Source organism: Genypterus blacodes, unplaced genomic scaffold, assembly GCF_046128005.1.
Source record: "Genypterus blacodes isolate CSIRO-AG114 ecotype Tasmania unplaced genomic scaffold, CSIRO-AGI_Gbla_v1 ptg000011l_1, whole genome shotgun sequence".
NCBI lineage: Eukaryota > Metazoa > Chordata > Actinopteri > Ophidiiformes > Ophidiidae > Genypterus > Genypterus blacodes.
In genome coordinates, this window is record NW_027466825.1 from 547,438 (window position 1) to 574,914 (window position 27,477).

A 27,477-nucleotide genomic window follows, 5' to 3' on the forward strand; every position below is an offset into this window, starting at 1 on the left:
AAAGAAAGACAATGGCGCCCTCTGCTGGGAATTTCTAAAACATTTTAATTCACTTTCAAAATCTTTCAAAAAGTGTACTTTACAACACAATAAAAAATGAATTTCACTGTATCTTATTTTGTCCTGATGCAAACCTTCCGTACATTATGTTAAAAAAAAAACAGTGTAAAAATGTCCAAAATTACAAAAGAATGTATACAATTTTACTTGTATCAAAATTTGATTTAAAATTTGACTCTTTGTAACAAACCTTTCCATTTTCACCAACTATGTTCATGTTATGTGTAAATAGAAATGGCAGAAGATCACAAAAACAGTCAAATACTGAAGATGTTTATCTGAGTGAGACATGAAGACGCCTCACCCTCGTCTCCTAAAGCTGTCCCAGTATTTCCACTTGGACACAATTGTTCCTGCATGACGTGTCAACACAAAGAATTCACTGTCTGACCCTGCGGCCTGTCTGAAGTCAATACCAGCTGAGCGGTGACTGCACGTGTGGCAGGCAGCCAGGGCAGCGCATGTGTATTTGTGTGTGTGTGTGTGTGTGAGACTGTGTTTGTATGCCTGAGAAAACAGCCCAGAGTTATACACTAGGCACTCTACTACACTACTTTCTCTCTTTTTATGTGTGTGTGTCAAAGTGGATAAGTAGGACTGAGATGTGAAACGCCAGGTGGCACAGCGGTGTGAAGGTGCCGTGGTAGCGTGTTAAGATTTGGGGTCTGCACTGCGACGTTTGAGCTTCTCTGGGTTGTTAGAGGCCATGTGAGAAAAGTCTCTGAAGATGTCGTGGTAAGTATCATCACCTGTGAAAGACAAGAAGAAAAAGACTTTAGTCCCTGGGACACAAACTTGTTTAAGAAGCTAGATTCCAACTTTTCTGGACTTATACTTGGTAAAATTTGCCAGTTTTGCTGGATTTTTTCTGAATGCATTTTTAAAAATGTCTTAAATAACTTCTTACTTCCTTAAAAGCCACTAGATCTAAAGTAAATGTTACCAATCCCTGATTAAATGTTCTCCCACTGCATGATGCATACACTCGGAAATAGTTGAATAGTTTTTAGGTAAATGTTAAGATAAGTGATCAAAACTTCAATCTGGCTGCGCAGAACTTGTTATTATGGGTTAATGCTGATATGTAAAGCATTAGAAAATGATTTATTAACTAATAGATCCACCCTTAAATTGTGTCTCATTGATGTAGTGTAGATATAATCATGCAAACTAGTATTGTCAACTTCAAGCCAGTAGCATACAACTGAACAAACACACGCATTGGCAGCCACATGCACTTTACCTCTTAGGGTGCAGCAGGTGGCGCACAACACAAGCGGTTCAGTTGGACATCTCAGTGGGCAGAAGGCACAGACACAAAACAATGACAAAGCAGAGCACATCAAATACAGAGCAGCAGTGTTGATTTGTTCCAAGCAGACGGAAGCATCACAGTTCCATTCCTTCATGAGGGGAAACTGTTTTATCTTAATAGCGAAGAGAGGGAGCCTTTTAAAAAGAACCTAAACAAAGCCCTTCTAACATTGACAAGAGGGCAAAATCATGAAAGAAGGGAGGGACTGCAGCTTGAGAAACAGCCAAACAACAATGCAAACAAAAACCCACAGGTAACCTTAAGCAACGAGCTCGAGGAACAGGCTGTCAGTACTCAGCATCAAATACTAAACACAATACAAACTGAGTCAGTCAGTATGATTACATGCACAATATAATCTTCCAGCTAAGACACAGACTTAATAAGCGTTTGCGGCCCCACATTGTAAGCTGTCATTCTTAGGAGGAGGAAGTGTTTCTGAATAGAATATTGATCGATCTGCTGCTGCTTCTGTAATATTGTGCCAGTGTAGCAATATCAGCATTTCTATTTCAGTTTTACTTTTTATATGAATAGTCTTTGGAACAGTTTTGGGGTTAGGGTTAATCCCCAAAAAGTCATTGTACAATCACGATCACTAATCTATTTGAACATGGCAGCACCCGTGAAACCAAATAAAGTCAACTTGAAATGAGAGTTTTACAGACATGTCTGAAATAGCAGCTGTGCGTTCAAATGAGCTTTTTGCAGCTGAGCTCATTTACATAATCACTCTTAGTAAAAATGCTGATGAATTAAAAACATGCCGCGTCTCAGGAATTAGCGTCCTGGATGGTAATTTGAATCATGCTTAGTAAATCTGGGAGCCCAGGCTGTGTTTATTTACATGCTACATGATAAATCTAGATAAATCTGTTACTAGAGAACGCCAACATCCCTGGGCCTTGGTCGTGGTGACGCCAGAACCCAAACCAATTTTAATATGCATGTCACTTTACTGACTGAGACAGGTCAACGTGACCCAGTCACTATTCACAGAATAGTGGAGCGTCGTCCGTGAGAACCAAACCCAATTGAAATTTAGCTTAACTGGACCAAAAACAGTCCAATGTAAAGTATATTTAGATACAAACAACAGACGCCAACAAGCTGTACATAACAAAACCGGCCTGTTATCCGTCTATTCTGAACACACACCTCTGTACAATAGTAAAACATTTATAAACCTCCACTTGTAGCACTTATATAAGATACTTGGAGATCTTGTGGGCTTGAAAGTGCAACACAACTGTGCGTTTATAATTCAAAGTGCAACGTGGAGTCCTTGGAGTCCCATCTGTCTCCACTACTTAGTGTTACTTTAATGATCAGTAAATCCCTTATATCCTCGGGAAATGTTTGTATTTCCCTGAATATGCTGCGTTTACTTCACCGTACCCTGTATTCTAGCTAGCTCAGCTCTCCCCAGCAACATTTCTCTATTGATCTTAAAGGAGATGATAGCGTTGTCCAGCATATAGTCTATATGTGGTGAGTCCCAGATGTTTTCACTGGCATGTTTCTGACACGTGTCCAGCAGAATGAAACACTTCCATTGTGCTTTGATTGATCTCTTCTCTCTCAGCTCACGAGCATATTGTCAACATGACATAAATACTGCATGACTTTAAAAACATATTTTAACCTCCTCTACTCAGTTTGCCCCCCTAGAGCCCAGCCACTAATGTGGTTTTTAAATGCCTGCAGGCTCTTCCTGGTGTGGCCTCGCCCACTTCCTGCCCCATGCCCCCCTGATTGACCTGATTGACCGAACGCTCCGTCCATTTCCCGCATCTCCTTGTTCATTTTGGCTATCCGCAACCTAGAATGAGAAGAAGACGACATGAGCGAGATCAGTGAGAAACGCCGCTTCAGCAGTTTGATGTTTCTCTTGTCTGTTCATCTGAACACACTCACAAAGTGACAATGTCAGCATTGGCGTTGTCCACAGCGATGGTGATGGGGTCCTTCTGGTTCTTGTCTCTGGCATTGTAGTCTGCTCCTCGCTTCAAGAAGAGACACACTAACCTGGGAGAGCACAGAAAGATGCTTCCTTAACTGTTTTCGACACTTAGATTTGCCTTTCAGATTAAGCGTTGCATGGTTGATGCTGTTGTGCCATCTCTGCGTCTGCCTCTTACCCTGTGTGACCCAGGATGGTACCGTGGTGAAGCGGCCCTCTCCCGTCGATGTCTGCCTGGTTGACGTTGGCACCGTTCTGCAGCAGAAACTCGCAGGCTGCCAGAGCATTCTTGGAGGGACACAGGACAGAGGGACAGAGGAGCTGATGAGTGGATTTTGGTTTAGACACAAATACACACAAAAACACATTATCTAGAGATCCTACACTTTATTTTTCTGGAGTAAGTCTGGAAGTAAACTAACAAGACTAAAGTGGTGGATGGAATGGACACAATGCAGACAATTTAGCTTTTCTTAGAGCGTTATAGCTGGTGGGCGTAAAAAATGTAGAATTTCTCTCGGGGGTTTGCAGCATGAATGCAGCAGGAATTTCCACCTCCATGTTTGATTTTTGGCCTGATGGTGGTGCCAAAGGAAACGTCATTATGTGAAAGTGGTTCATCCTCCGGGGAGCAATAATAATAATGCGTTGGGTTAATGTGATAACAATGAAGAGTCCATACTGCTGAGACGGCCTGGATCAGAGGGGTGCTAGACTCCTCAGCCACGTTGACCCAGTTGACGTCGGCTCCGTGGGCCAACGCGTCGGCCATGAGGGGAAAGTTCTGCAGGGCTGCTGAGCGGTACAACAGCGCCCCAGGGTGAAGGCCGCTAAGATCCTCCTCTTCTTCTTCTGCTTCTGCAGGGGGTTGGAAAGGGTTAATTCAGCTGTTTTAAGGTGGTATGACGGTGCGTGTCTAGTTTTTTTTGACCTAGTTTTTTATCTCACCTTTGTGAGGGAATGTATTGTTCTTTTGGACAAGGTCACTCGAGCTTAGTCCTGTGGAAAGACACACAAAAAGAGTGTGAGTGTGCATGTTTGAGAGAGTCACATGCTGTCATGATTACGGGTTTATCCTGCTGACTGCAACAATAATAGCACACACACACAAAACACAGCAGAGTCGACCCTTGGGATTACCAGTTCTTGCTGGATCACCATGTTTGGGGATTGTGTGTGTGTGTGTTCCTGTTTTGTTGACTTCAGCAGCAGTAAATAAGTGAGCAATGAACGCCATGTGAACAAACAAATGAGTCATTCCAGCCTTGAAGCTTTAACTGCCCACAGGTTCATCAGGCACCACTCCCCCCCCCCATCCCCAAATCTCTGTGTTTACCTGTGAGCCGGGGAAGCGTGGTTCTGTTCGGTTTGGGTTTGAGTGGTGGGCGGGCCGCGGTCCGGTCCTGCGTGCCGGCCCTGTTCCTCCTGGCACTGGATCGCCTCAGTGGGGGGTTTCGGCCCGTCTCTGGCAGCTTTTGGATAAACTTCTTTTCCACATACTTTGAGCGGATCCACGACTCTTTGTCTCCTCTGAAAGACACAAAGGAAGTGTGTGTTTCCCCTCAAAGTGGCTACAGTAACTTGCCAGCTTCATTCCACACTTGCTTGTGCAACTGTGGAAAGGAATGCTTAGGAGATCTCCCTCTGACCAGCAGTCAATAAAAGGAGTAATGAATTCCATACAAATAAAGTTGTTCCAGGCTTTATGTCATCTTCTCGAGGACATTACTGCTCAAAGTGCCTCCTTTTACTTCAACACTTACTCAGCGTAATAGTGTAATCCTCCCAATGTGTTGAAATCAATGAAAGAAGGCAGTAACGCACGGAAACTATAGTGTTAGAAACCCAGACAATAACCAAACAGGAGTGACAAGCTCACACTGCAGAAAGTGTGAAACACATTTCCGGAGGAGATTAATGCTTAGACATCTGTATCATGTACCTGCACCACTTCCTGTCTGCTGCTACACAGCAGAGAGGAGAGGAGAAGTGGCATAAAAATAGAAATGTATCGACACATAGAATAGATTTTACATAGAAGCATTCAAGTTTGTACCATGTGTGGATTGTTACAAAAGAAGAAATCCCATCCACTTAATTCAATGCTGTTAAAATGGAGCTAACGCATAATTAAACCTGCAGGTAATGTCAATAGTCCTACAGCAGGGGGAAAATAAAGAGCACATGCCGATTGTAAAGTTTGTGGTGGGAGCTTTTACTGCAGCAAGTTCAGAATTGATTCAATCTCAATTAAAATATGTGTTTGATATTGAAGTTTGAGTGCTGCTGCCTGGTTATAAGGAGGTCAAACACCCAAAAGAATATCTCTGCTTTAGTGATGATGTGGTCTGTTACCTGGGACTGGAGGGGTTGGGCTTCTTAATGGTGATCTCATCGATGCGAGCTTCATAGATCCTGTTGATGACTGTGTTGCCTAATTCACACATCAACTAATAAAAAAGGAAAAAGACCTTAAGTCATCTTTAAATCAGGGCTAACTTATGTTTTGAAGACTCAGTTAAAGAAAACTATTGCATCTTATCCTTAATCCTCAGTGGTGCATTTTAAAGCAGCGATCAGGTTCTAAGTGTGTATTACTTCAATTACCTTAACAAGCTCTGGCTCCCAGGTGTCGAGTGTGAGGGAGCGGACTTTGGAGAAATGGACCCCTAGGCTCCTGTGAGAGAGAAAAATCATAAAAGGTAATGTCTCAAGTGTGTGTGTGTGTGTGTGTTTGTGTGTGTGTCTGTGTCTGTGTGCCCGTGTGTACCTGTGTATTCCAGAGCAGACGATGCACAAAGTAATGCCCAGGTTGATGGAGGCCCAGTCAGGACCGGGCTCTCCACAGTCACAGCACTGCTTGTTCCCCGGGATTGCCTGGACCTCATCCAGGGCCTTGCAGCTCGCCTTCTCCTGAACCCCACCGCCTCCTCCTCCTCCTCCCAAAGTGGTCGACACCGAGCTGCACCGCCGCCTCTGATAACGCACACAGATAAAACTCTCATAAACATTCACCTTCCTCTCCCTCCCCTCGGACTAATCTACAACTAAAAACGGCCTGTGAAAGATAATAACTTGTGTGTAGGTGTGTGTGTTCTCACCGGGCTGTTTTCATCCTCTCTGTGGTCCTGGAAAGCCGAGGCGATGCTGTTTTGGACAGCGGTGATCCATGACTGCTGCTGCCTGTCTGAGTCGGCCTGCAAGAGGCAGCACCTACACACACACACACACACAAACACACACACATTTGTAAGACAAAGGCAGTCACATAACGATGGCGGCCGTTGTACATACCAATGCACGAATGCACGCACTTGTGCACCCACACAAACTCACTTGGAGGGGGAAACCACTTCAAAGCAGAATCGTCTCTCGTTGTCATTGCTGGGCTTCACTGTGCACAGACGCAGATCCTCCACCACAACTGTAGGCTGGTCCTGAGGCAGACGCAGACAGGAAGGACATAGAGGTCAGGCTGTGTTTGCGTACGTTTTGAGTGGAATGCTGCTCTACATGGCAACATTCATTTACAATTTACCTTGAATTTCTTCTGATACACCAGCTGGTTCTTTTGAATTGAAAACCAGCGCCTAAAGAAAAAACATATTTAAAAGGTCACAGAGTTTTAGCTTTAAACAAACAAATAAAATGTCACAGGGTCAAAGATTTAAGCTTTAAATAAACAGGCAAAGCTGTGAAGAGAGAAAAGAGCAAACTGGTACCTGCTCCAGGTCTTGAAGGCGTTACTGGCTCTCTTGTAAAGGTAACCCTCCATGACGATCCCGTTAGGTGCATCACCATTGAAATCCATAATGGAGTCATCATAGAAAACGTCCTATAAATAATCAATCAAAATCAATACATGAAGTAGAAGGTTTGCTTTGTGTCAGTGAAGTGAGTCTTGAAGGCTTTAGTCCAAGGTGGTTTTAAATTACCTTTTTCTTAATGGCAGCGTGTCTTTGCTCCATGTCTCTCTTCTCCCTGGCAGAGTTGAGGACCAGCTGAGCGTGCTGTAGGGACGGGGAGACACATACAGGATTTCAGGTGATGATGGTGATGTTCCAAAATGATGATCTCACACTGCATTGAACTGTTTCGAGCAGCAGGTTACTCTCCTACACGTCTGCTTGTGCTTCAGTGATACTTCAGTTGTGCAAATTCCAACAACGGGGCTCAAAACCTCAGCCAGCACTCTACACAATATGATCTGAACTCATCAATGCTAATCTAAACTCTTACTTGAATCATCTCTTTAAGAAAATATGTGATAATGGCACCTTATATCGCAAATAGAATCAGTGTTATTGTATCTACACGGAGAGTCGGTTGCATTTTCTTTACTGTAACAAATACATCTTGTATTGTTGACATCTTTTCCTGTTGTCCTTCCTCTGTGTCTTCCCAGAATATTCTTGTCTCTGAGAAGACAAGCCGGGTAAATAGACGGAGACTGACAGGTTGGATGTTGGCGGGTTATCGCTCCTCTGCAGGAAACAGGAATTAGGAAATGTCGAACCTCTCCCAACATCCTGTTCCAAATTGAGAAACAACAAACATGGCCGTTTCTCGTATTCCTCAGCAGCCTCTTTCTCTCTCACTCTTGTCATTTTCTTATCATTTCCTGTTGAAATAGGAAGCGCTGTAGGGCCAGTGAAAGCTAACTAACTCATTTCCTGTTTGACATTTGTTGAGCTTTGCCACGGTTGAAGAGCAGCGACTGCATAATCTCACGCGGGCTCACGCTCGCACATAGCCACGTCAAGCATTTCCTGTTGTCAAGACTCTGCGCTCACATTTTTTCCTGTAGCGGTGAAAAGTGTGATGTCATCCCTTCACTGGATCTTTCTCTCTCTCCTCCTAGAATTGCTCCGATTACAATCCACAGCATCATTAACGTTTTGTCTGCACCTTATTATTGTTTTCTCTTCTGCGATTGGCTGACGTTGTGAAATCTGAGCCAGTTTCTGTTTGCACTCCTCCCGTCTGTTCCCTCAACAATCCACCTTTAATCTCTTCCGCTGTCTTTCATTATACTGCCACAAACAGTAATCAACCCCTGTTTCAGGACACGCAACACCTCTGGCAGGTAGAATGGACGTCCTCGGAAAAGGACAGAGGCCTGTTGCACTCATGGTGCAGACAGACAGACAGAGTCTTTACGACCTCATACTCAAGTCAAATCATGGAAGGCAGATGTTTGGATCGCTGTTGCCCCAGAGGACCTTCAAGTGGAACGCTGCCCAATTGCACACGCGAGAGGAAAGGTCACGAGGTCACACAAAAGTCATACTGACCTCGTTGGTGAGTGTGCGTCTGTACTCGTCCAGCTCTGACAGAGACTGGTGGCCTTGTTGGAAGAACTGAGCCTGGGCCTCAATCAGCGACAACATCTGATAAAGGAAACGACAAAATGAGCACGTCTGAGAGAATTCATTTCATTATTAACAGTTTGACCTAAAAGAAACGTAATAGAGTCAAAGGACAAAACCAAAACAAACAGTTCATCTTTAAATAGAGCAACATGAACTCACTGCCATAATAATGTCCGTCTTCTTCTTGGCCTCGATGACGTTGATCTGGGACAAAAGGAAGCTGTGGTAAGTCTGTGTGTACATATTTTCCATAACCATAAGTGTCTGGCTGGAGGTGAGGCCGTCCTGTTATCATCCACAACAGCCATGATCAGACATTTAATCCCCTCTTGTGATTTCCTCTTCATAGGTTCACCTGCTGGAAACTCTACATACCTCCAGCACGTAGTCCAGGGCCTCGGACCTGAACGTCCTGCGCGCGTTGAGCAAAGCGTTGCTGGCCTCCTCCACCTCGTGTTGCTTCCCCCGTGGCGCCTGGGCGTTCCTCACCAGCGCCCCCTCCAGGCCCTCGCTGCTGCGCTCAAACTCCTTCTTCACGTCCTTGAACCGACGGACATCCCTGGGCGGCAGGTAGGCGGGCGAAGAGAGAGAAGATTTTGTTTAACATTCTTTCTCCCGTGAGTATTTAACCTTTATTTGACAGATAAGCGAGGGAGACGGAGCTTTGGAGGAGAACAGAACCGGCCTCTAATTTATCCTTGACATTTTGCTTTGTTTGACTACAAAAGACAAACAAATTTATGGGCCGTCCCTTGGCTAACGGAGGCCAGCGAAAGGCTTTGGCGCTCTAGCACGCTATTGTGAGTTGTGACCACAAGCATTATTTACAGATCAGAGACAGTAGCGATAGACTTTAAAGGAGGGTGCCGGAGAAAACTGTAGTAGTAGTTACTTTCCAAATTCCTGTTCATGATTTGAAAGCAAACTCGACACCAAACAAACTAAATATATGTGCACAGTGTGTTTAACATAGATTTGCATAGTGTTCATACCTGCAAAGAAGAGAAACACACAGTAACAAATGATATCTATATAGCCGTATCTCCCATGAGCCTGAACAGGATAAGCAGTAATAGAGAATGAGATGCATTTAAATAAGGAAATATATGTAATTCCCACATATAAACATACAGAATACATTACACTTTGGCATTTCCATATGTTTTAAGCGCAGCCCTGGTAGCTCACAGAGTTAAACTACATTCCTCACTAACAAAGCTAGATTAGTAGAGCCAAAGGATCGTAACGCATCGTAACATACGAGGACAAGGGCAAACAGACAAAGCAAACTCGGATCTCAGACTATTTGAAGTTTTCCGCTAATGGTTGGCAGACGCTTAAGGGAGTGACTCAGTCTGACGGAGGTGATGGGTGTGCACGGCAAACTGCGCGCTGAGAGGGGAGGTTGCTATTGGGAACGAGGCAACCACAAACAAAAAGGGATTAGAAGAAATAAACAGAGAGGGCCACCAAAGCAGCTCCACTCACACACTCACTCACTCTTTCACAAAATTCTGCAGCTTCAACTTCACCGACTTCTGTGTGGTTTCAATCACTTCCTGAAAGAGAAAGAGAGAGAGAGAGAGAGAGAGTGTAAACATAGATCATTGTTAAATGTCTAAATGTCATGTTGCCGCCAATGCTGCAGCCTCCTTTAAACACACTACCACACACACTGAAGCTGAGACGGGGGACGGTAATTGAACGTTTCAGACAGACTCACTCACCCCCTGAGCTTCCAGGATGATCGACAGCTTTCTGGAGAATTTCTCCAAGCACTCCTGCAGGACACACAAGCTCAAGGTGACTCTGCGTTTCATCACAACTTTAACAGCGCGACACCCGGTCCCTAGTCAATTTGTTCAATCTCATAAGAGCCCAGACACTCAAAAGCTCATCTTCATTTTCAGCGTATGTCTCCACCCTCCTGGGCATCCGTTAGTTTCCATTCATTTCTTCTATTATAGTCGCAATAATAACAGATATGGGTTCAAATGAGTGCAGACTTGACGATCGCTGTGATGGATTACATGTTTTGAGCTCATTTCAATAGTTTGCTGGTTGATTTTCATGCTGTACTTGAAATGAATGAAACCAAGGTCTGCATGGAGGGTAAAGGAAATGCATCGGAAAATCTGAAACGCAATTAGCTGTAATATCAAGCAATTATGGAAGAAGGGATCAGATCATTACTTCAGCAAATATCTCTCAACATCAGCAGTGCAATAAATCAGCATACTTCTCATTTTCTAATTACTTGAGATGACAAACATGAACTTGGCACCTGTTCTAAGATAGTAGGGGGGGTTGTGGAAAAATGTTTGGCACACAATTAGTGTCAGGTTGGAGCGCCATATTAGAGATGGTGAGTGTGTACAGTATAAATAACTTCCTGATGGCCTGTGTGTGTGTGTGTGTGTGTGTCAGCAGGCTCCACTCACCTCCATGAAAGTGTCCCTAGAGCATTGGTGACCCAGCTCCTTCAGGCCGTTGACAAAGCTCTTGCTGCTCTGGCAGTAGACTCGGCCGGCCTCCAACATGGCTTGGCACTGTTTCACAAGCTGGACAACACAAACACACACACACACAAACGTTCATCCAGCCCCCTGCCATAATCAGTGTGCTTAATAAGAAATAATGAGGAGGAGGTTATTTCAGCCAGCACTCATTAAAGCTGCGAAACATTAATTCGCTCATGCAGAGTCACTTAAGCCTCATGATTGTATCCTCCAGCTTCTGTCCCATATTGTCACAAGTTCATTCATGTGTTTGGAGTTAACCAAGTGACCTGGAGGAGTCCGTAAATGTACCGGGCAGGAAGTGAATACATGTAAAAGTCACCTAGAGCCATGTGAGGAGGAACTAACGCACCGCTGCTCGTGGGTTTATGCAGGTGTACTGATTAGAAGCTATCATGGGAAATGTCACCATGAGCGATGTCACCGCGGTCAAAACACAAATTAGGACGAGACAGAGGAAGAGAAAGAGAGCTGACCACAAAAACAATGCGCTGTGACCGTCCAGAGGTAACTCCTACACCACATCTGCTTTCTACTACGAAAGTGTTTTTATTTTTATGTTCATATAATTCTTAATACTATATAGATAAAAAATAAAAACATTTTGACTTTTCCTCCTCTAACTCCTTCTTATTGGATGACAGTCAGTAAATATGTCCGTTTTCTTGCACAAAAGCACTTAAGCAGAGCATGTCACATCCACCTGCGGGGGTTCAAACCCTGTTCCTCCAGTTCTCTGTAATCACAACCTGCTGCCACACGCACTGCAGTCACTAACAAGAGGCTGTTAGTCAAACACCTCGATTTTCCATTTCTTGTCATGCGCATTTGCACATTCGTCTATTCTCCCTCTCTCGTTCTCTCTCTCTCTCTGTCTCTCATAACAGTATCTCCCAAACTCACCTGGGAACAGAAACACAGTGTGAGATCTGAAACTGTAACACACAGACAGAAACACAAAAGGAAACACCAAAGCAGAACAAACTGTAGTTCTCTTTGTGACAGACAATATGATGGGGGGGAAGCAGCACCTCTGCAGAGTTCCCGTTGGCCGCCAGGTAAAGAACGTCGCAACCACAACACACACATCTCATGTCACTAGCAGCTCACATGAGAAGCACGTGTGTGTGTGTGTGTGTGTGTCAGAAAAGCAGTTAATGTGGGATGACTGGCTGTTTTTAATATAATAAAATAAGTTCATGTAGGGGAAACCTCTCACCTTTTCTAGTCTTGTCTCCAGTTCGCTTACGTCACATTGGACCAATTCGATTTCAGCTCTGAAAGACAAACACACACGCACACAATCCTAGGGTCAAAGGTCACAGCTGGTTCATTACACTTGTCCTCTTCAGTAGCTTTTGAAGTACATAGACCATTTTCTATACTGTACATACATTTTCTATCTATTAGACTTAACTGAAACTATATTATGCTCATTTGATTGAACTATGCAAATTCAAATAGAAGTTTATGGCTGCAACATTGCATCAAATTCAAAATCAAAAATGTTGAGCAGAAAGAAGAACAAAGGGTTTAAGCAGGGCTCCTAATTCATATCATGTGATTAGAATAGGGTGCATTTCTTCATAAAAGGGCAAATATTCTGAGTGCTTGTTTGATTTTCAACACCCGCAAGTTTTGTTTTCCGGCTGGGTTCTCTGAAATCTGCTCAAAAGCATGTCAGAAGTCATCTCTGCGTTTTTTCTCTCCTATTCATTATGTCAGCCAGTATCTGTCTGTCTCATCACTCTTCATACCAACAGCTCAAACCATGTGGTTTCCGCCGCCTTCCACCGACAGCACAGAGACACTCAGAGAGAGAGAGAGAGAGAGAGAGAGAGAGAGAGAGAGAGAGAGAGAGAGGGGGGAGGAGAAGAAAAGAGGCCACGAGACTGAGACAAAAAAAACAGAGAGTGGGAGACTGAGACGGAGACACAGCCTGGACAGACGGTTAGTGTTCGTCTAGTGTTTGTCAGTGCGTCTGAGGTCACTTCCTTTTCAAATCAAACTTTACAGGACGAACAGGGCAGGAAATAGGGAAGAGGAAAGGAAAGACGAGACAAAAGGGATGTCCCGTGGATTGCTTCATTAGTGAGACCTCCTATTCATTCCTCCCTGAATGAGACGCTGAGTGTGTCTCTAAGAGAGGGCCTATAGCGGAAAGAGACGAGAGCTGAAGCTTTGACTTTCCGCTGCGGTTCGCCCCGCAGAAAATGCACTTCCTGTCTCCCCTGTTGATCACCTCAGCACATCTCCCTTCACTTCCTGTTCCCCTCCCGCCCCTGACCACCCCGCCGTTACCTAGCAACAGGAGGCAGCACTATGGCTCACTGTCCCGTGCTGATTTTTAATCAACCTGTCAGTGTAACGTAGAGTGTGTCTTCTTCTCTCTTCTTTCCTCTTCTTCTGCCTGTTCAGCATTCTGCTTGATGGACAGTGCTCATACTGCATGTGTGATGCTCTCCCTCACTCCCTCCTCCTCCTCCTCCTCCTCCTCCTCTTCCTTCTACTCATCCTCCTACGTTCCTCCCCCTGGTCTCAGCCTGACACGAGACCTCGCCGCCGCCGCCGCTGCTGCGCCAACTCAAACTTTCCGCCGCTGCACACGCCTCATAAATTCACCAGGAGACGGAGAGATGGAAGCATGGAAAATGAGAGAAGGGGGGAGAAACAGAGAGAGAGAGAGAGAGCGCGAGAGAGAGACGCCTCCTTTGACTGGAGTACTGGGGGGGTTGAAATGTGCCAAATCAGCTGGAGCAGAAGGCTCAGGACGATCTGACTTTCTTGCGGGCAGCGTGCCAAACACTCAGGACACACCCAAGCTCTGCCAAAACTCTTTCATGAGCCACTTGCAAAACCAACTTAGCAGCACTTCCCTTTTGATTACACCAGACGCAATGCATGTGTTGAAAGAAAACGGATCACAAATATAAGCCACAGCCTCTGTTCTTACTGAATCATCTGATAGCAGGGGCGTGATACTGATCTATCCACTGAAACCCAATGCCAGTGTTGATATGATTAGATTGATTCTGGGATGATTGACAGTTTCAGCAGGTTGGAGTGTTTCAGGCCTGTGTGCAGCATCCAGAGGGGCTGATGATGCTGAATACTGTCTCTCCTTTGATGTGAGACTATTCGTGATTTACACATGGACCCAATAGGAGACTCCAATAAAGCCAAGAGCATTTTGATATTGGGTTGTTATGCAGCTCAGAGGCCGTTAAGACAAACTTCAGATGGAAAGCATCCTCCTTATACTATCTTTTTTTAGTGATCATGCTCTTCTTGTCTTACCTGAAGCGGGGCGAGTCCTTCAGGCACTCCTCGAAGTCCAGCTTCACCGTCATCCTTTCACCTCGGTTGCAAATCAAACAAGTTCAACAACGAGTTCGAGTTCAAGTACAAAAAAAGTCCGGAAAGAGTGGAAAGAACAAAATTACAGAAGCTCCGTTGGGGTTATTTCTCCGCAATGGCAGCAGCGGGAGTCAAACTCATCGCTCTGCCCCGAGTATAGTTCGTGTTGCTGCCGCAGCTCACGGTGCTCTGAGCCGATCACTACCGAGACACATCCACGGCAGAAGGCGTCACTCCTTATGAGTGACAGCGGCGGACATGATACTTTGGTGGCTTTGTCGTTAGAGTCCCGTGGAAATACGCGCGTTCCTGCGCCGCTGGGAAGGAAACAGAAGTTTGTTTGTTCCCGTGAAAAAGGAAGAATATCCTTTTTAAATGTCGTTAAGTATCCCCATGTGAAAAAGAATGAGGATGACTTCTCCCAAAGGTGCCGAGTCTCTCTCTCTCTCTCTCTCTCTCTCTCCCTCTCTCTCTACACACACACATGGTCCACCCCCCGCGTCGCTGTTTCCTTCCGGGTTTCTACTTGCACATCATCATGGTATATCATGTGGCTGCATTCGCGTCATTCTTCGCTTTTTCTCCTTAAATAAGTGAACCCAGGACTTTATTACGCTGACATTTGAAGCCATAATCATTTCACAATTTCACAATCACAATTTCTGTGGAATATTTTCCCAAGCTGCCTGTGTGTGTGCGTTTGTGTGTGTGTGTGTGAGAGACTTTCACAGGCTGAAACTCCCTTGCTGTTTCAAGGGTGTGTATTCTAGTCTGACAGGCTTCTTTTGTTGTTGTCGAGGAACGGTGTCGGCCAAACCCACCCTTTGTGAAGAGTAAATCCACTCAGAACCCCAAACAAACCGTTTAAACGCGTTGAGCAATAGAAAATAACTAATCTCAGTTTTGTCATCACCAATGACTGTGACACACACATAACATAACGTAATTATGCAGACTGAACCACCTTCTGTCTGACTCTCCACTCCATCTATCTATCTATCTATCTATCTATCTATCTATCTATCTATCTATCTATCTATCTATCTATCTATCTATCTATCTATCTATCTATCTATCTATCTATGCAGTTGCTCCCCCTACTGGTTGAACGTGCTCACTGCAGGCTACCAGGGCTCTAATAGTAATGAAGACGTCTGTTGTTGATTTTCTTCACTTTGGCAGCGATCATTTAATGTCTGCCTCGACGTTTTCATCCATCAAGGGATTTTTTCGGAAGATTAAGTGCTATTCACGATTTGTTCTTTTTGTTTACACCAAGGAGCGCAACCGAGTGTGCTGTTGCTCAATTGTTTGAGCAGAGTAAATAGTCCAGATTGTGCTTTCATGACCTTCAAATACCTTCATCGTTTAACTCATTTAAAGGGATACTATGTGCCTGGGAGATACTATCCTGAATACATGAGCGTGTTATATAAACCTGCTTACTTCGTTTAAAATCACCATAGACCACGAGAAAGACGTTTAAAAAGTAAAATAGTGAAGACAGCTTTTTAAAATTAACTTAATGCATAAACTTTAAAATAAGCAACAAGCGCCCCAAATAAACATTTTGCATTTCACTTGTTTGTACCCTAAATTATTATTTCCCTCTCCAAAGCTCACTGGTGCGTTAAGAGCGCAGCGCTGCGCCAAAAATGGGGGCGTGTGCGTAAATAGCGCACAGACAGCGCAGGCGGCGGCTCAGACCAGACAGTCGTTTTAGAAGAGTAAAACACGTTTTTAATGACGCCCCCATGATTGGAAACGGCAACGACGAACGCGTAATGACGAGTTAAAACTTGACAGCTCGACAGGTCCTCGTGTGTCTGTGACAGGAGATCCCCTACGCGTCTGTCCAAGAGTCAAACTCGGAGATTACAATGCGCTACATCCGCCATTTTTCAAAATAATGCCCAACACCAAGGCGAAGTTGGTTAAGAAATCTCCTTAACAATTTAAAAACACTGGTTTTGTTACATACAACGTTATCATACACAACGTGTGAACATGAGACCATGGAAACCAGAAGTAAAATGGAAAAAGTTGACAAGAAAGGAGATTAGTGAAGAAGAAGAATGTAGTCATTGGCTCCTAGCTGGAAAAAAGGATAAACTAGAGAAAGAGACCAAACAAGACGAGATTAAAAGAAGATTGGAATAAAACGCTGTGACAGTGGAGGGAAGTAGGGCGCAGTTTGGATGAGAACCATCACAACCTATAATGCAGCGTCTCGAAAAGGTATGCTTTTATTTTGAAAAAACGTAGTAGTTTCCGTTTTACTCCTCTGTTCGTCATGTGTGCTTTGACGCTTCTCTCCTCCTGCACAGGGTGAAGCCGCATAAAACCGTTTCCATAATGCGGGCGTGAAGAGCTCCCTGTAGTAAACCGAGGGACCGCGGGGAGGACAGCAGAGGCTTAGCGGCTAACGGAGCCTGTCAGAGCCTGTCAGCGACCATGTCGAACCGAAAGCACCGGGACAACCAGGAGATCTGCGCCCGTAAGGTCCGGGAGCTGGCCCAGTCTGGAGTAAACAAACACTGCTTCGAGTGCAACCAGCCCGGGGTGACATACACCGACATCACGGTGGGCAGCTTCGTCTGCACGTCGTGCTCCGGAATGCTGTGAGTAACCTGCCGCCCCTCTCAGACTTTACATTTGACATACATTTTGGTGCAGATCCAAATAAAAAAGTACCAGGCCCTGAATGCACCACGCACCACCCCAAGCACTGATTTACGGTGTGTTTTTATTTCTCACCGTGACAGGCGGGAGTGTTGCTGCGGTGCAACAGCCGTGGTTGTGCGCACAAATTAATTTACGCAGTCCCTCTCTCTCTGTCTCTCCCTCTCTCTCTCTCTCTCTCTCTCTCTCCCCTCGTAGCCACAAACCGCTAGTTGGTCATTTTCCAGGTCTGACTTACGTTTCATTTCGTCATGGTGCAGGTTTGACACAACCCCTCTCTCTAGGCTCCTGTGTGTGTGTGTGTGTGTGTGTGTGTGTGTGTGTGTGTGTGTGTGGTTGTGTGTGAGCGTGAGAAGTGTGTACGTTCCATTTTGTTCCTGTATTCAGCTTAAGTCGCAACACTCCACGCCAGGGAGGTTTCAGTACTTAAAGGTTATTGCAATCTCGCTGCACCTTGTGTCAATTCTGTTATTCCACAGCATGAAGACAAATATCAGCTTCAGGGGTGAATGGAAACACTCAGTTCTTTTAATGCAGCGGTGTGTGTGCCACCTATTTCCCACTAATTCTGTCTTTTATTTCACACTCACCTGCACAACTTTCCTTTCCCTCGATTCACCCGACACCTGCTCCCTCCTCTTGCAAACAAACTGTCCTGTTTCTGTATTTAATAGAACCAAAGAATGAGGAATGACCGTCGCCTGTGTGTGTGTGTGTGTTTGTCCTATTTACACCAACTTTCTCTCTCCATCCCTCCGTGTCCCAGGAGAGGCCTCAACCCACCCCACAGAGTTAAGTCCATCTCCATGACAACATTCTCCCAGCAGGAAGTGGAGTTTCTCCAAAACCATGGCAACGAGGTGAGTGACATCGCCGTGGCCTCCCACCTGATCACTTTTAGACTCAATACACACTTTTTTGGATATGATACGGATAATGAAACGTTCCTTGGAGTTCCCGGTCGGGCCGGTCGTTGTGGTCAGGCCTTTTTTGGGAGGAATGCTACTGCTCTACCCGCTCTGTGCCCCAAAACACAGTCTGCCTCCTCCATTTCTGTGTGCGTGTGTGTTTGTGTTTGTGTTTGTAGACTACTTTTGAGCCTCTGTGATACAAAAAGAAAGGGTGATCATCACAGACTGTGGCTATCAAGATGAGTGTTGACTGAGTTGATTCATATGCCTGCTGTTGGCAGGGATGCTGGGGTGTGTGTGTGTGTGTATGAGTGTATGAGAATATGTATGTGTGACACAATCGTGCCAAGTTATGCAAGCAGAGGCAGCGGTGCGTCTAGTCCAGTTTCACATCCTCGTCCTCCTCACCATCATCACTTGAGCAGCGATCTGCACAGTTCATAAGCAGTGATATTTGTGCTCTCGTCTCAGCGAGTCGTGCATTGGAGATACAATATGTGTGTGAGATGAGCATCCCCTGCCCCAAATATGTGTGTGTTCAGGTGGGGAGGAGGACCTGGCTGTGTGTGTTTGACCCAAAGGCTGACGGCTGCGCTGACATGAAGGACTCGCAGAAGTTCAAAGAGTTTCTGCAGGATAAATATGAGAAGAAGAAATGGTGAGACTGTGCAACATTACACACTGTTACATTACAGAACCAACCAGAGAAGAGAGAGAGTTTATTTGTTACAAAATGAGATCCACGTTGTCGTAAATTGACTCTGAATATCACATCTCTTCCAGGCATTTCTCCAAAAGTAAGAATCGGAGGGATGTAGAGGGTCCCTGGAGTCCAGGGGTCCAGGCTGTGCCCCCCAACCACGGCCCCTTAGGGAACCAGGCCCCACCGCATAACCTGCCCCTCAACTCCAGGTCTGCAAGGCCGCTGGTGAGGAGCTAAAGCCACAGGAGTGTGTGTCTTACTTCTGCGTATACAGGACTGAGCCAAAACGAAAGAGAGAGAGAGACGGATAGAGAGAGAGAGGTTGAGCCAGAATTGGTGAGATTGATTTGAGAAAGAGAAGAGAGACGTGCAAGGTGGGAGGGTGCACTTGAGAAAGAGGAAGAGAGCCGACAAGGCTGAGTGCCCGAGGCAGGAAAGGAGAGAGTGTAGAAGGTGAGGAGGAGCAGAGACACAGTCTGATGGGTCGGGCAGTCAGAGGGCAGGTAGCCATGACATCAAAGCCACAGCTTATGAATTATTGAGAAAGTATGAAAGAAGAATCTAATTTCTTCTGCCTTTGTCTCCATCCTGGCCTCCCATCTGTCCCTCTCTGTCTCTTTGTCTCTGTCCCTCTCTCTCTCTCTGTCTCTTTGTCTCTGTCTCTCTCGTCCTCCAGTCTCAGTCCCAGCTGCCGCCCTGGGATCGAGCACCTGCCATCTCTCCGGCCGACATGCGGACGGACGTTTTTACCGCTCGGCCCTCGCGCTCCCAAAGCTTCAGAGATCCTCCTCTCAAAGGTGTCACTTTGCCCTTTAACAGACTGTGTGTGTGTGTGTGTGTGTGTGTGTGTGTGTGTGTGTGTGTGTGTGTGTGTGTGTGTGTGTGTGTGTGTGTGTGTGTGTGTGTGTGTGTGTGTGTGTGTGTGTGTGTGTGTGTGTGTGTGTGTGTGTGTGTGTGTGTGTGTGTGTGTGTGTGTGTGTGTGTGTGTGTGTGTGTGTGTGTGTGTGTGTGTGTGTGTGTGTGTGTGTGTGTGTGTGTCCAATCAATACATGCTGACGTATTCTTGGAACACATCTGCACATAATAGTTTGTTGTAGTATTCAATATCTGTTCTACTACTAAGAACAACAACAACCCTACTACCTACAATCTACAGTAATACTTACCTTATCTTATCTACCTTGTCTTGTCTTATCTTATCTGTACACTTGGGAGAGTGTTTGTGCGTTTGTCTTGTGTTAATGTTTGCTTCAATGAGCACCGTTTGTCCAATCAGAACATTGTTCAGGGCTCCATTTTCATTTTCATCGGGTGCTTCTCATCTAATTTGTACAAAAATCAGCAGTTTTATTTTTGTATTTGCATTACCAAATAATGATGATGTCCCAGTTTGACACATGAGAAGAGAATGTGATGGGAGGGTCTGCTAGAAAAAGAAGAAGAAGCGACTGTTACTGACCTCAAGAAGCTGCACTCCCACAGAGATGATGAGCTTCCTGTTACCTTTTTGTCAGGCTGCACTTCCCCTTTGGGGGCTTTTCTCTCTGTGCAATCTTACCGTTCATTTTGCATCATCGCGCTGCTACACTCTACAGTGAACGTGTCATTTGTGATTGTGAACAGATCCGGCCCTCTGCGGGATTGAAAGACAGCGCCCGGGCTCCCTGTCGTCGGCGTTGGGAGCTCAGAGCCACGCCCCCGCCTTCCCCGCCCTCCCACGACCCTCAGGTCTGTCCCACCTCTCTCTCTCTCTCTCTCTCTTTCTCTCTCTCTCTCTCTCTGTCCGTTTAGCCGTCGCTCCTACCTCCAGGTCCAGACTGTGCCCGACCACTGAATATGTTCGCTGACGTCCGCTTGGCGGTCAAGTGTCATTCTGGAGGGATAATGAGGAAAGTACTTGAGTTCAGAATAGCTTGCAGCCATCATTTTCAGCTGGACAATGTGCGATCAAAACATTCTGCACCAACATTAAAATGCGGCCGACTTCCTGTTTATTAGAAAAGACACGAAATGTCTCAACTGGCCACAGATGACAGCAGCTGTCCTCTCTTTTTGTTTTAATTTATCCAATCTCTCTCCTCTCTCTCCCTTGTCTCCCTCTCCTCTCCTCTCTCTCTCTCTTTCTCTCTCTCAACCTCGTAGCCAGTAGCACTTTCAAAAACCACTTCACTTTAGGTAAGACACGGCACCGACGGATGCATCTGAGTGTGCGCTGAATGTCCAGATCAATACGCTTCTCCATGCTGCATCATTCATAATAGATGGTCGATGTGTGGGCTCTGCTGGCGCTGACGGTCCCTGGCATGCATACGATCCCTTACCTTACCCCGCACAGACGGAGCACAATACGGATAGAAACGGAGCAGAGCGCGTCACAGGTTGAGTCGGGGCTCGATATCCGCCCTCATTAGTCAGGTTTCCCACTTGAAAAGCTGGTATCTAAAGGTCTGGAGGGTCAAGGGGGACACTCACGTTGTTCCTTGAGAGGAAAGACAACAATTTCAAAGCGGAGCTATTTTTAGGCCCTGACTGCTGCTGCTGCTGCCGCTGCCCCCGTCAGCACAGGGACGCTGATATTTCGCACCACGTTGGCGTTGAAGCACTTGAAAAGTATGTAGGCCACAGCTGTAATCGCACGGTGGGATAGTAACATCTCAAACAAGAATTCTAGGAAGTGGAAGGTAGTGCATGTGAACAGCAGCCGGCCATATCTCCAAACTTTATGGAGATTGTATCCAGGTCGTGCAAACCCGCTTGGCTTTTGCATGCTTGTGGCCTCCCGGTAATCTTTGACGGGTGAAGTCTGGTCTCTGTCTTTGTCTCTGTTTCTGTCTCTGTCTCTTCAGCTGTCAGAGATGGAAAACAAACTTCTGCTCAGGCTTCCTATTAAACACCACAAACAGTACTTTTGTTTTGATAGCTATTAACTGGCTGGTAACGGCATGCTTTGTGGGTAATGTCTGCCTGAAAGCTTGCAATGCACTGATGCTAAATGCATTTCCTGTCTCTCAAAGTAATTATGATGGATTTATTGTTAATACTTAAACAAAGGCGCCACAGAAAACAAGATCGTCATTTATAATCTCAAGTAACACAGAAGTGTTTGAGTTTAGTATTCATGTCATGAATGAATAAATTGATTCCACTAAATTACAGAATTTACTTATTTAATAGTTGCTGCTGGCCTGTAAGTCGAAAAGCTCTAAGTTCCCATTTGTACTTGAAGATAGCATTGTAAGCTCCTGTTATCTTTCTTTTGCACTCGGCTCAATTTGGTCCTCTGACATCCTTGGTCCTCCGCTCTCAGGTCGCACGGTGTCGGCCTCAGGGACCACAGGGCCCTTCAGAGCCTTTCCCAAGTCCCTCAGTGTGGACTTTGGAGGTCTGAGCCATCCTCAGCACCAGCACCAGCCCCTGCCCCAGTCTGTGTCCCAGCAACAGCACCAGCACCAGCATCAGCACCAGACGGCGCCGCCGGGCAACAGCTCCAACGCCCAGGACAGATACGCCGCCGTGTCCCATTTGGACAGCGTCTTCGCTGACCCACCACCAGCCACGGGTACAAGCTTTTAATGGATATGCTTTTATTTTGAAATGCATGCACATATCGATCTGATTTGTGGGAAATGTGGCTTGCAGAGAGAGAGAGAGAGTGTGTGTGTGTGTGTGTGTGTGTGTGTGTGTGTGTGTGTGTGTGTGTGTGTGTGTGTGTGTGTGTGTGTGTGTGTGTGTGTGTGTGTGTGTGTGTGTGTGTGTGTGTGTGTGTGTGTGTGTGTGTGTGTGTGTGTGTGAGATTATTATAGGAAGCTCAGCCAGGTTGCATAATGTCCTCACTCTAAATGCCAAGGCTTTTAGTCTCTGAATGATGCTTGTTGTGTTTCCTGCCATTGCGTCTTGCTCTGTTTAAAAGCAGCTGTGTTACACGTTGCTTAGCCGTTTTCTGCCATCACAACATTCTATCCTGCTTCAAAGTGGAAGGAGCTTATTGATTTTCTGTCCTGGCTTACTTTGATTAATACCCGGCTGAGCAAAGCGAAGAGTTGTTGTAATGTTTTCGGTCTTCGATGACTTTTCACTGTGACTGTGTGAATTTTTCCCTCGGTTGAGTTCTCCAATGAGCCTGGATTGAAGCCAGGGGGGTTCTGTTGTGTTAAATGTGTGAAATGTTTGCTTGCAGCTCCCCCTGCTGGCCCCCCACAGTACAACGCCATCTTTGGCAGCAGGCTCTCGTCCAGCTCCACTCCTGCCAGGTAAATCCGTCCCATTCTTCTCACAACTCCTTTATGCTGAGTCCTTTAAAGGTCACACAATGATCCACCCTCCCTGTTTGTATGTTTTCTCCTTCCCTCAGCTCCCCTGGCGTCGATTCCGGCTCCGGCTCCCAAAGCTTTGCAAGTACGTGGTGAAAATGTGGCCCAGCACCGCGTTGACATTCAGTCCCTTTGTCTCAAAACTCACCCGACACCCCTAATCAGGACGCAACTGTCCGTGCAGTTTGAATAGCGAAGGAATGCGGCCTGTGAACGCAGCACACTGTGACTTATCTCCTTCTCTGCTTGTCTCAGATTTCCCAAACCCGTTCGGCTCCACATCCAGCTCCGCTTCCCAGCAGCCCACGGCCCTCTCCCCCAGTAACCCCTTCAGCAGCGGCTCAGGAGGTGAGAATCATTCTCCGCGGCCCCGCGGCCATGACTCCTGCCTGACGCTGGTCTCCCTTATGATCTGGTTTGACCTTTATCTTGGATTCCTGTCTGCATTTCGTTGAATCATAATAATTAGCTTTTCTTGTGCTTCTTTATTCTCCCTCAAGGTGATTCTAGCCCGTTCGTCACCTCACCCACCTCAGTGTTCCCTCCGTCTGCCTCCTTCCCGGCATCAGCTACCCAGAATGCATTTCCTCATGAGTCAGTGGGCAGCCAGGAATCCAATGGTAAATTCTAAAGGACATTTTATTTAGGGCACTTTAATAATACACTTTAATAACTTTTGCTAACCCTGTGTGATCCAGTGCAACCCCCCAATATCCCTGCAATTAAGCCTACAATTAGAATTAGAACACGGTACAGCATTAAAAAATGCAATGTAATGTGATACAGCTCTATGTAATATACAGTTTATCCATCTATAGTGTCCTGTAGGCTCGGGGGGGGCTGGAGTCTAAGTCATTGGATCAGACATATTGCCAATACAGTGCATTAGGACAGACTGTAGAGACGTCCTCATCTATGTGTTTTCCATCCAATTGAAAACATTCTGTGGCATTGATTGGCTAATTGCCACAGGCCCACTGATCGGTTGTGGCTCACACACTGATCTGTGTGTTCTAGTTAACACATCGTGAGTGGTATCTGTTTGTCATGTGCGCGTTTCAGGTTTTGCCTCTTTCCCCGCCTCAGACTCTCAGCCCAAAGTCCCTCGACCGATGTCGGTGAACCCGTTTACTGTGAGTACTCATTCACCGCCTGGCAAGCAAGTGGCACTGAGTGCACTTCAGCAGGGCCGCACTGCACTGAGTGAGGGGGGAGGGGGCACACACAGGGGCTAATTGGTATTTTTTTCAAGTTCTCTCTGCTGCAGAATACAGGAAATGTAGTAAAGGCCCCGCCTCCCAGTTCTCACCCTGCCTCTCTTTCTTTCTCTGGCTTTCAGGGGAATGTTTACCCCAGTCGAGGGACGTCCCGAAATCCTTTCATCTGATGATGGCGCCCCCAACTCCCTCCCCCCCCCCCCCCCCCCCCCTTTCCCCCCTCTCATTTTGCCCACCCATCCATCTCTGGGAACTAAGGGAGGAGGGAGGCATGCTTGAGGAGTCGCTGCCATGCCTCATGCCTCTAGAGTATTTTCACCCTCTGAGAGAGGGTTTGGCGTCCATGCAGCCCCCCCCCCTCTCTGTCTGTGTTTACGTGTTGTGTGTGCTGTGTGTGTTTGGAGGTGGGGGGGGGGGGGATACGAATGTAAATATATGTATGAAATTCAGTATGTATGAGAGGCTCAGTGTGAATGTATTCGCCTGCTGTGTTTGTAACATGTGACACGTGTCTAAGGTGTTTGTGTGCCAATAGAAGCCACCTCAGGGCTCAGTGGGAGTCAGGAGTAAACCACACCTCTACCATTTTTGACTTGCAGATACATACTATACACACACACACACACACACACACACATGCATATACACACACATTGCTGCTGCTGCTAACTGGCGTTCATCTCCTGCTTAAGTGCGACACCAGCCCACCAGTAAATACGTCATTCGCTTGCCTTTTCAGGCTCTCAGTTCAGGAAAAGTCCAAAAGTAGAAACCTGTTAAACATTCTCCATTTGAATGGGTCGGCGTTTACTGTGCGATAAGAGCAGAGATCCTTCAGAGACTCTGCAGATGCCGATCCAGCATCAAGAGACGACTTAAGAGATATGGTTGTAACAGCCTTAACAGCCTCCTGGTGCATGTGAATAAGCGTTCAAAGATAAGTCGGGCTTTTCTCCATAGTTGGTATGTGGAACATGTTTGCATTTGTCACTGTTTCGCCAGGTTTCCTTTGAGGGATAATCCGTGATTTCCACTCTCAGGCTGCATGCGCTTAGAGGGCTAAAAGGAGATGCTACTGAATGTAAAAGCAATTTCAAGAGTAATCTAGACGTGTAAACCGTATGTCATCGCTCCATGTTACGGACCAAATGTTTCTTGTTTTAGGGTTTCATGGAGGCAAAGTTGATTTCTCTGATTTTGCCAAAAAAAAACAACATTTAAGGAAATCTTTGTAATTATGAGTACTCATGTTCATAAAATCAGTTTGTTGCTTCTTAAATGAGTTTGGCTCTGAGTATTTATTTGTGTGGTAGAGTAAGAAAATGCATTAAGAGGAAAATGTGTTCAACACACACAAAATGAAATTAGAAGAGGTTTCCACATCCAGCCTGTTATTGTTCTCTTTAAACAGCAGGGGGCGCATTGTATTCATTTTGCGTTAACCTTGTGCAGAAGGTTACTTTTAGACGAATATTACATAACAACATACATACTGCATCAGTGTGCGGTGCAAAGATATAAATCCTTTACAGCCTCACGTGGAGCCATTAAGCAACACATTTAAAGGATTTTTGAAGTTATAGGTGCCAATCTGGAACCTACAACGTAATATTATTCATTCATTCTAGCTTTTAAATGGGAGTCTGTCGTCTGTAATATTCACTGAATCAGCCAGAGCTGCTTTATGTAGAGAAGTCAGAGCAGGATAATCTAGTTTATCCAGCAGCTGATCTGAGCCAATAATCACAACAATGTGACTTTACAGTATTATGAAGATGTATTTTAAAGGATTTTGAAGTACATTTTGCTATAAAGTCTCTGCAGGATGTCAGTTCATTCATTCTACACATTCTATCACTATATATATATATATATATATATATATATATATATATACTGTGTGCATGTATATAGGCTACTCTTTGATTGGCTGCAGTTCATTTAAGGAGACAGAGCTTCGTGTCACATTTTTTTAATCCAGTGTTGTGATCCATATTTTTGACTGGACAGCAGAAAATTTAGCAGTAATTGTAACAGCATGGACTCATGGAAGCGCCAAGAATGAAATCTGAGTCCAGCCCTCACTGGAAGCGAGGCTGCCTTCAGGGACTGTGGGAAAATTTTAGAAACGTTGTGGCAATCCAGTGTGACAAAGAGCAAAGAAACGTGTCACAAAAAGGATGTTTTTAGATTTACTAAACATCTACATTAAGAGTTTATTTTGGATCAATTTTAGCTGTTAATTCCGCTGCGAGTTATGTTTTTTATGTGTGATTTAGTGTATTAATGAAAGAATTAATGACATAAATTGTTTTTTAGTTATTAAAGCATTCCAATATGGTTGTTCACTTAATTCCAACACCAGCTATCCCCTTAAAGCATAGTTTATCCTGATGCAATGCAGGATAAAAAGCATGTTTATTATTTTTGATCAAACAAGCAATGGTGCCCCAAGAGTGCAATTAGTGATTGCCCCAATGCCCACATGATCTGACCCAGCCTTTAAAAAGAAATCTCATCAAAGAAAGGAATTTGAGGAATTGCAGAGTTGCCCACAGCTTTAGAGGACACCTACACCGAACATTCCTTTGTTATTAGTGAGTCCCTGTGTTATTTGACAGGGCTGAACCTGCTTCTTGTTCACCATCTTCACATGTTCTGTTTTCATGTTAAAAATGACTTAGCACCTGTAGAAGGCACTGTTTAGCCATTTTCCATCTCAACCAGGTATCAAATATCCTTCGAAATAAAAATTAAATCATGTATATGTATATATATTGAACATTTTTGCGATTTTTTTTAAGCAGAGAAGAAAATAATAAGAATAAACAGGTAGTCGTACACATGAAGAAGGGAAAAATGTCAACAAAATAAAAGAAGAATCTTTGCCAGTTCTGGTGACATCACTCGTGAACCTGGTTAATAAGATGACATCATTACTGTAGTAAGCTAATTTTCCATTCAATAATATATTAATTGAAATGAGCATGCAGGGATTTATAACAGGAATCCCCTCCTCCCCAACCATAGAGAGGGAAGGGAAACAACAACAGCAACAAAATGCCACA

The 27,477-nt window shown here is 45.3% G+C and overlaps 2 protein-coding genes across 7 annotated transcripts; one reads left to right on the top strand and one right to left on the bottom strand.

Moving 5' to 3' along the window:
• Window positions 1-20: 20 nt before the first annotated feature.
• Window positions 21-15,065, bottom strand: acap1 (ArfGAP with coiled-coil, ankyrin repeat and PH domains 1). 2 transcript variants are annotated; one of them, XR_012964563.1, is made up of 23 exons: window positions 14,527-15,065; window positions 12,449-12,506; window positions 11,152-11,271; window positions 10,438-10,491; window positions 10,211-10,269; window positions 9,086-9,269; window positions 8,870-8,914; window positions 8,633-8,728; window positions 7,274-7,348; window positions 7,061-7,173; window positions 6,877-6,928; window positions 6,675-6,775; window positions 6,440-6,551; window positions 6,109-6,314; window positions 5,946-6,015; window positions 5,694-5,788; window positions 4,675-4,868; window positions 4,287-4,337; window positions 4,021-4,196; window positions 3,517-3,626; window positions 3,293-3,403; window positions 1,304-3,197; window positions 21-809 (listed from the first exon to the last, which is right to left on the bottom strand). XR_012964563.1 is itself a non-coding variant. In XM_076159836.1 (23 exons), the coding sequence occupies exons 1-23, from the start codon at window positions 14,577-14,579 to the stop codon at window positions 712-714; spliced, it is 2,295 nt and encodes a 764-aa protein (XP_076015951.1). In that variant the 5' UTR covers window positions 14,580-15,064; the 3' UTR covers window positions 21-711. The 2 variants fall into 2 exon arrangements, 1 of the variants encoding a protein (XP_076015951.1); XM_076159836.1 differs by having other exon boundaries at window positions 3,136-3,197; window positions 14,527-15,064.
• Window positions 13,098-25,604, top strand: agfg2 (ArfGAP with FG repeats 2). Of its 5 annotated transcripts, none has more exons than XM_076159850.1 (15): window positions 13,098-13,179; window positions 16,914-17,207; window positions 18,035-18,128; window positions 18,722-18,837; window positions 18,963-19,107; window positions 19,559-19,679; window positions 20,506-20,610; window positions 21,025-21,057; window positions 22,190-22,441; window positions 23,060-23,132; window positions 23,234-23,277; window positions 23,448-23,540; window positions 23,693-23,812; window positions 24,255-24,325; window positions 24,532-25,604. In XM_076159850.1, the coding sequence occupies exons 2-15, from the start codon at window positions 17,041-17,043 to the stop codon at window positions 24,577-24,579; spliced, it is 1,482 nt and encodes a 493-aa protein (XP_076015965.1). In that variant the 5' UTR covers window positions 13,098-13,179; window positions 16,914-17,040; the 3' UTR covers window positions 24,580-25,604. The 5 variants fall into 5 exon arrangements, with proteins under 5 accessions (XP_076015965.1, XP_076015972.1, XP_076015980.1 ...); XM_076159874.1 differs by lacking the exon at window positions 13,098-13,179 and adding an exon at window positions 17,467-17,528 and having other exon boundaries at window positions 17,122-17,207; XM_076159882.1 differs by lacking the exon at window positions 13,098-13,179 and adding an exon at window positions 17,467-17,495 and having other exon boundaries at window positions 17,122-17,207.
• The last annotated feature ends 1,873 nt before the right edge of the window (window positions 25,605-27,477 follow it).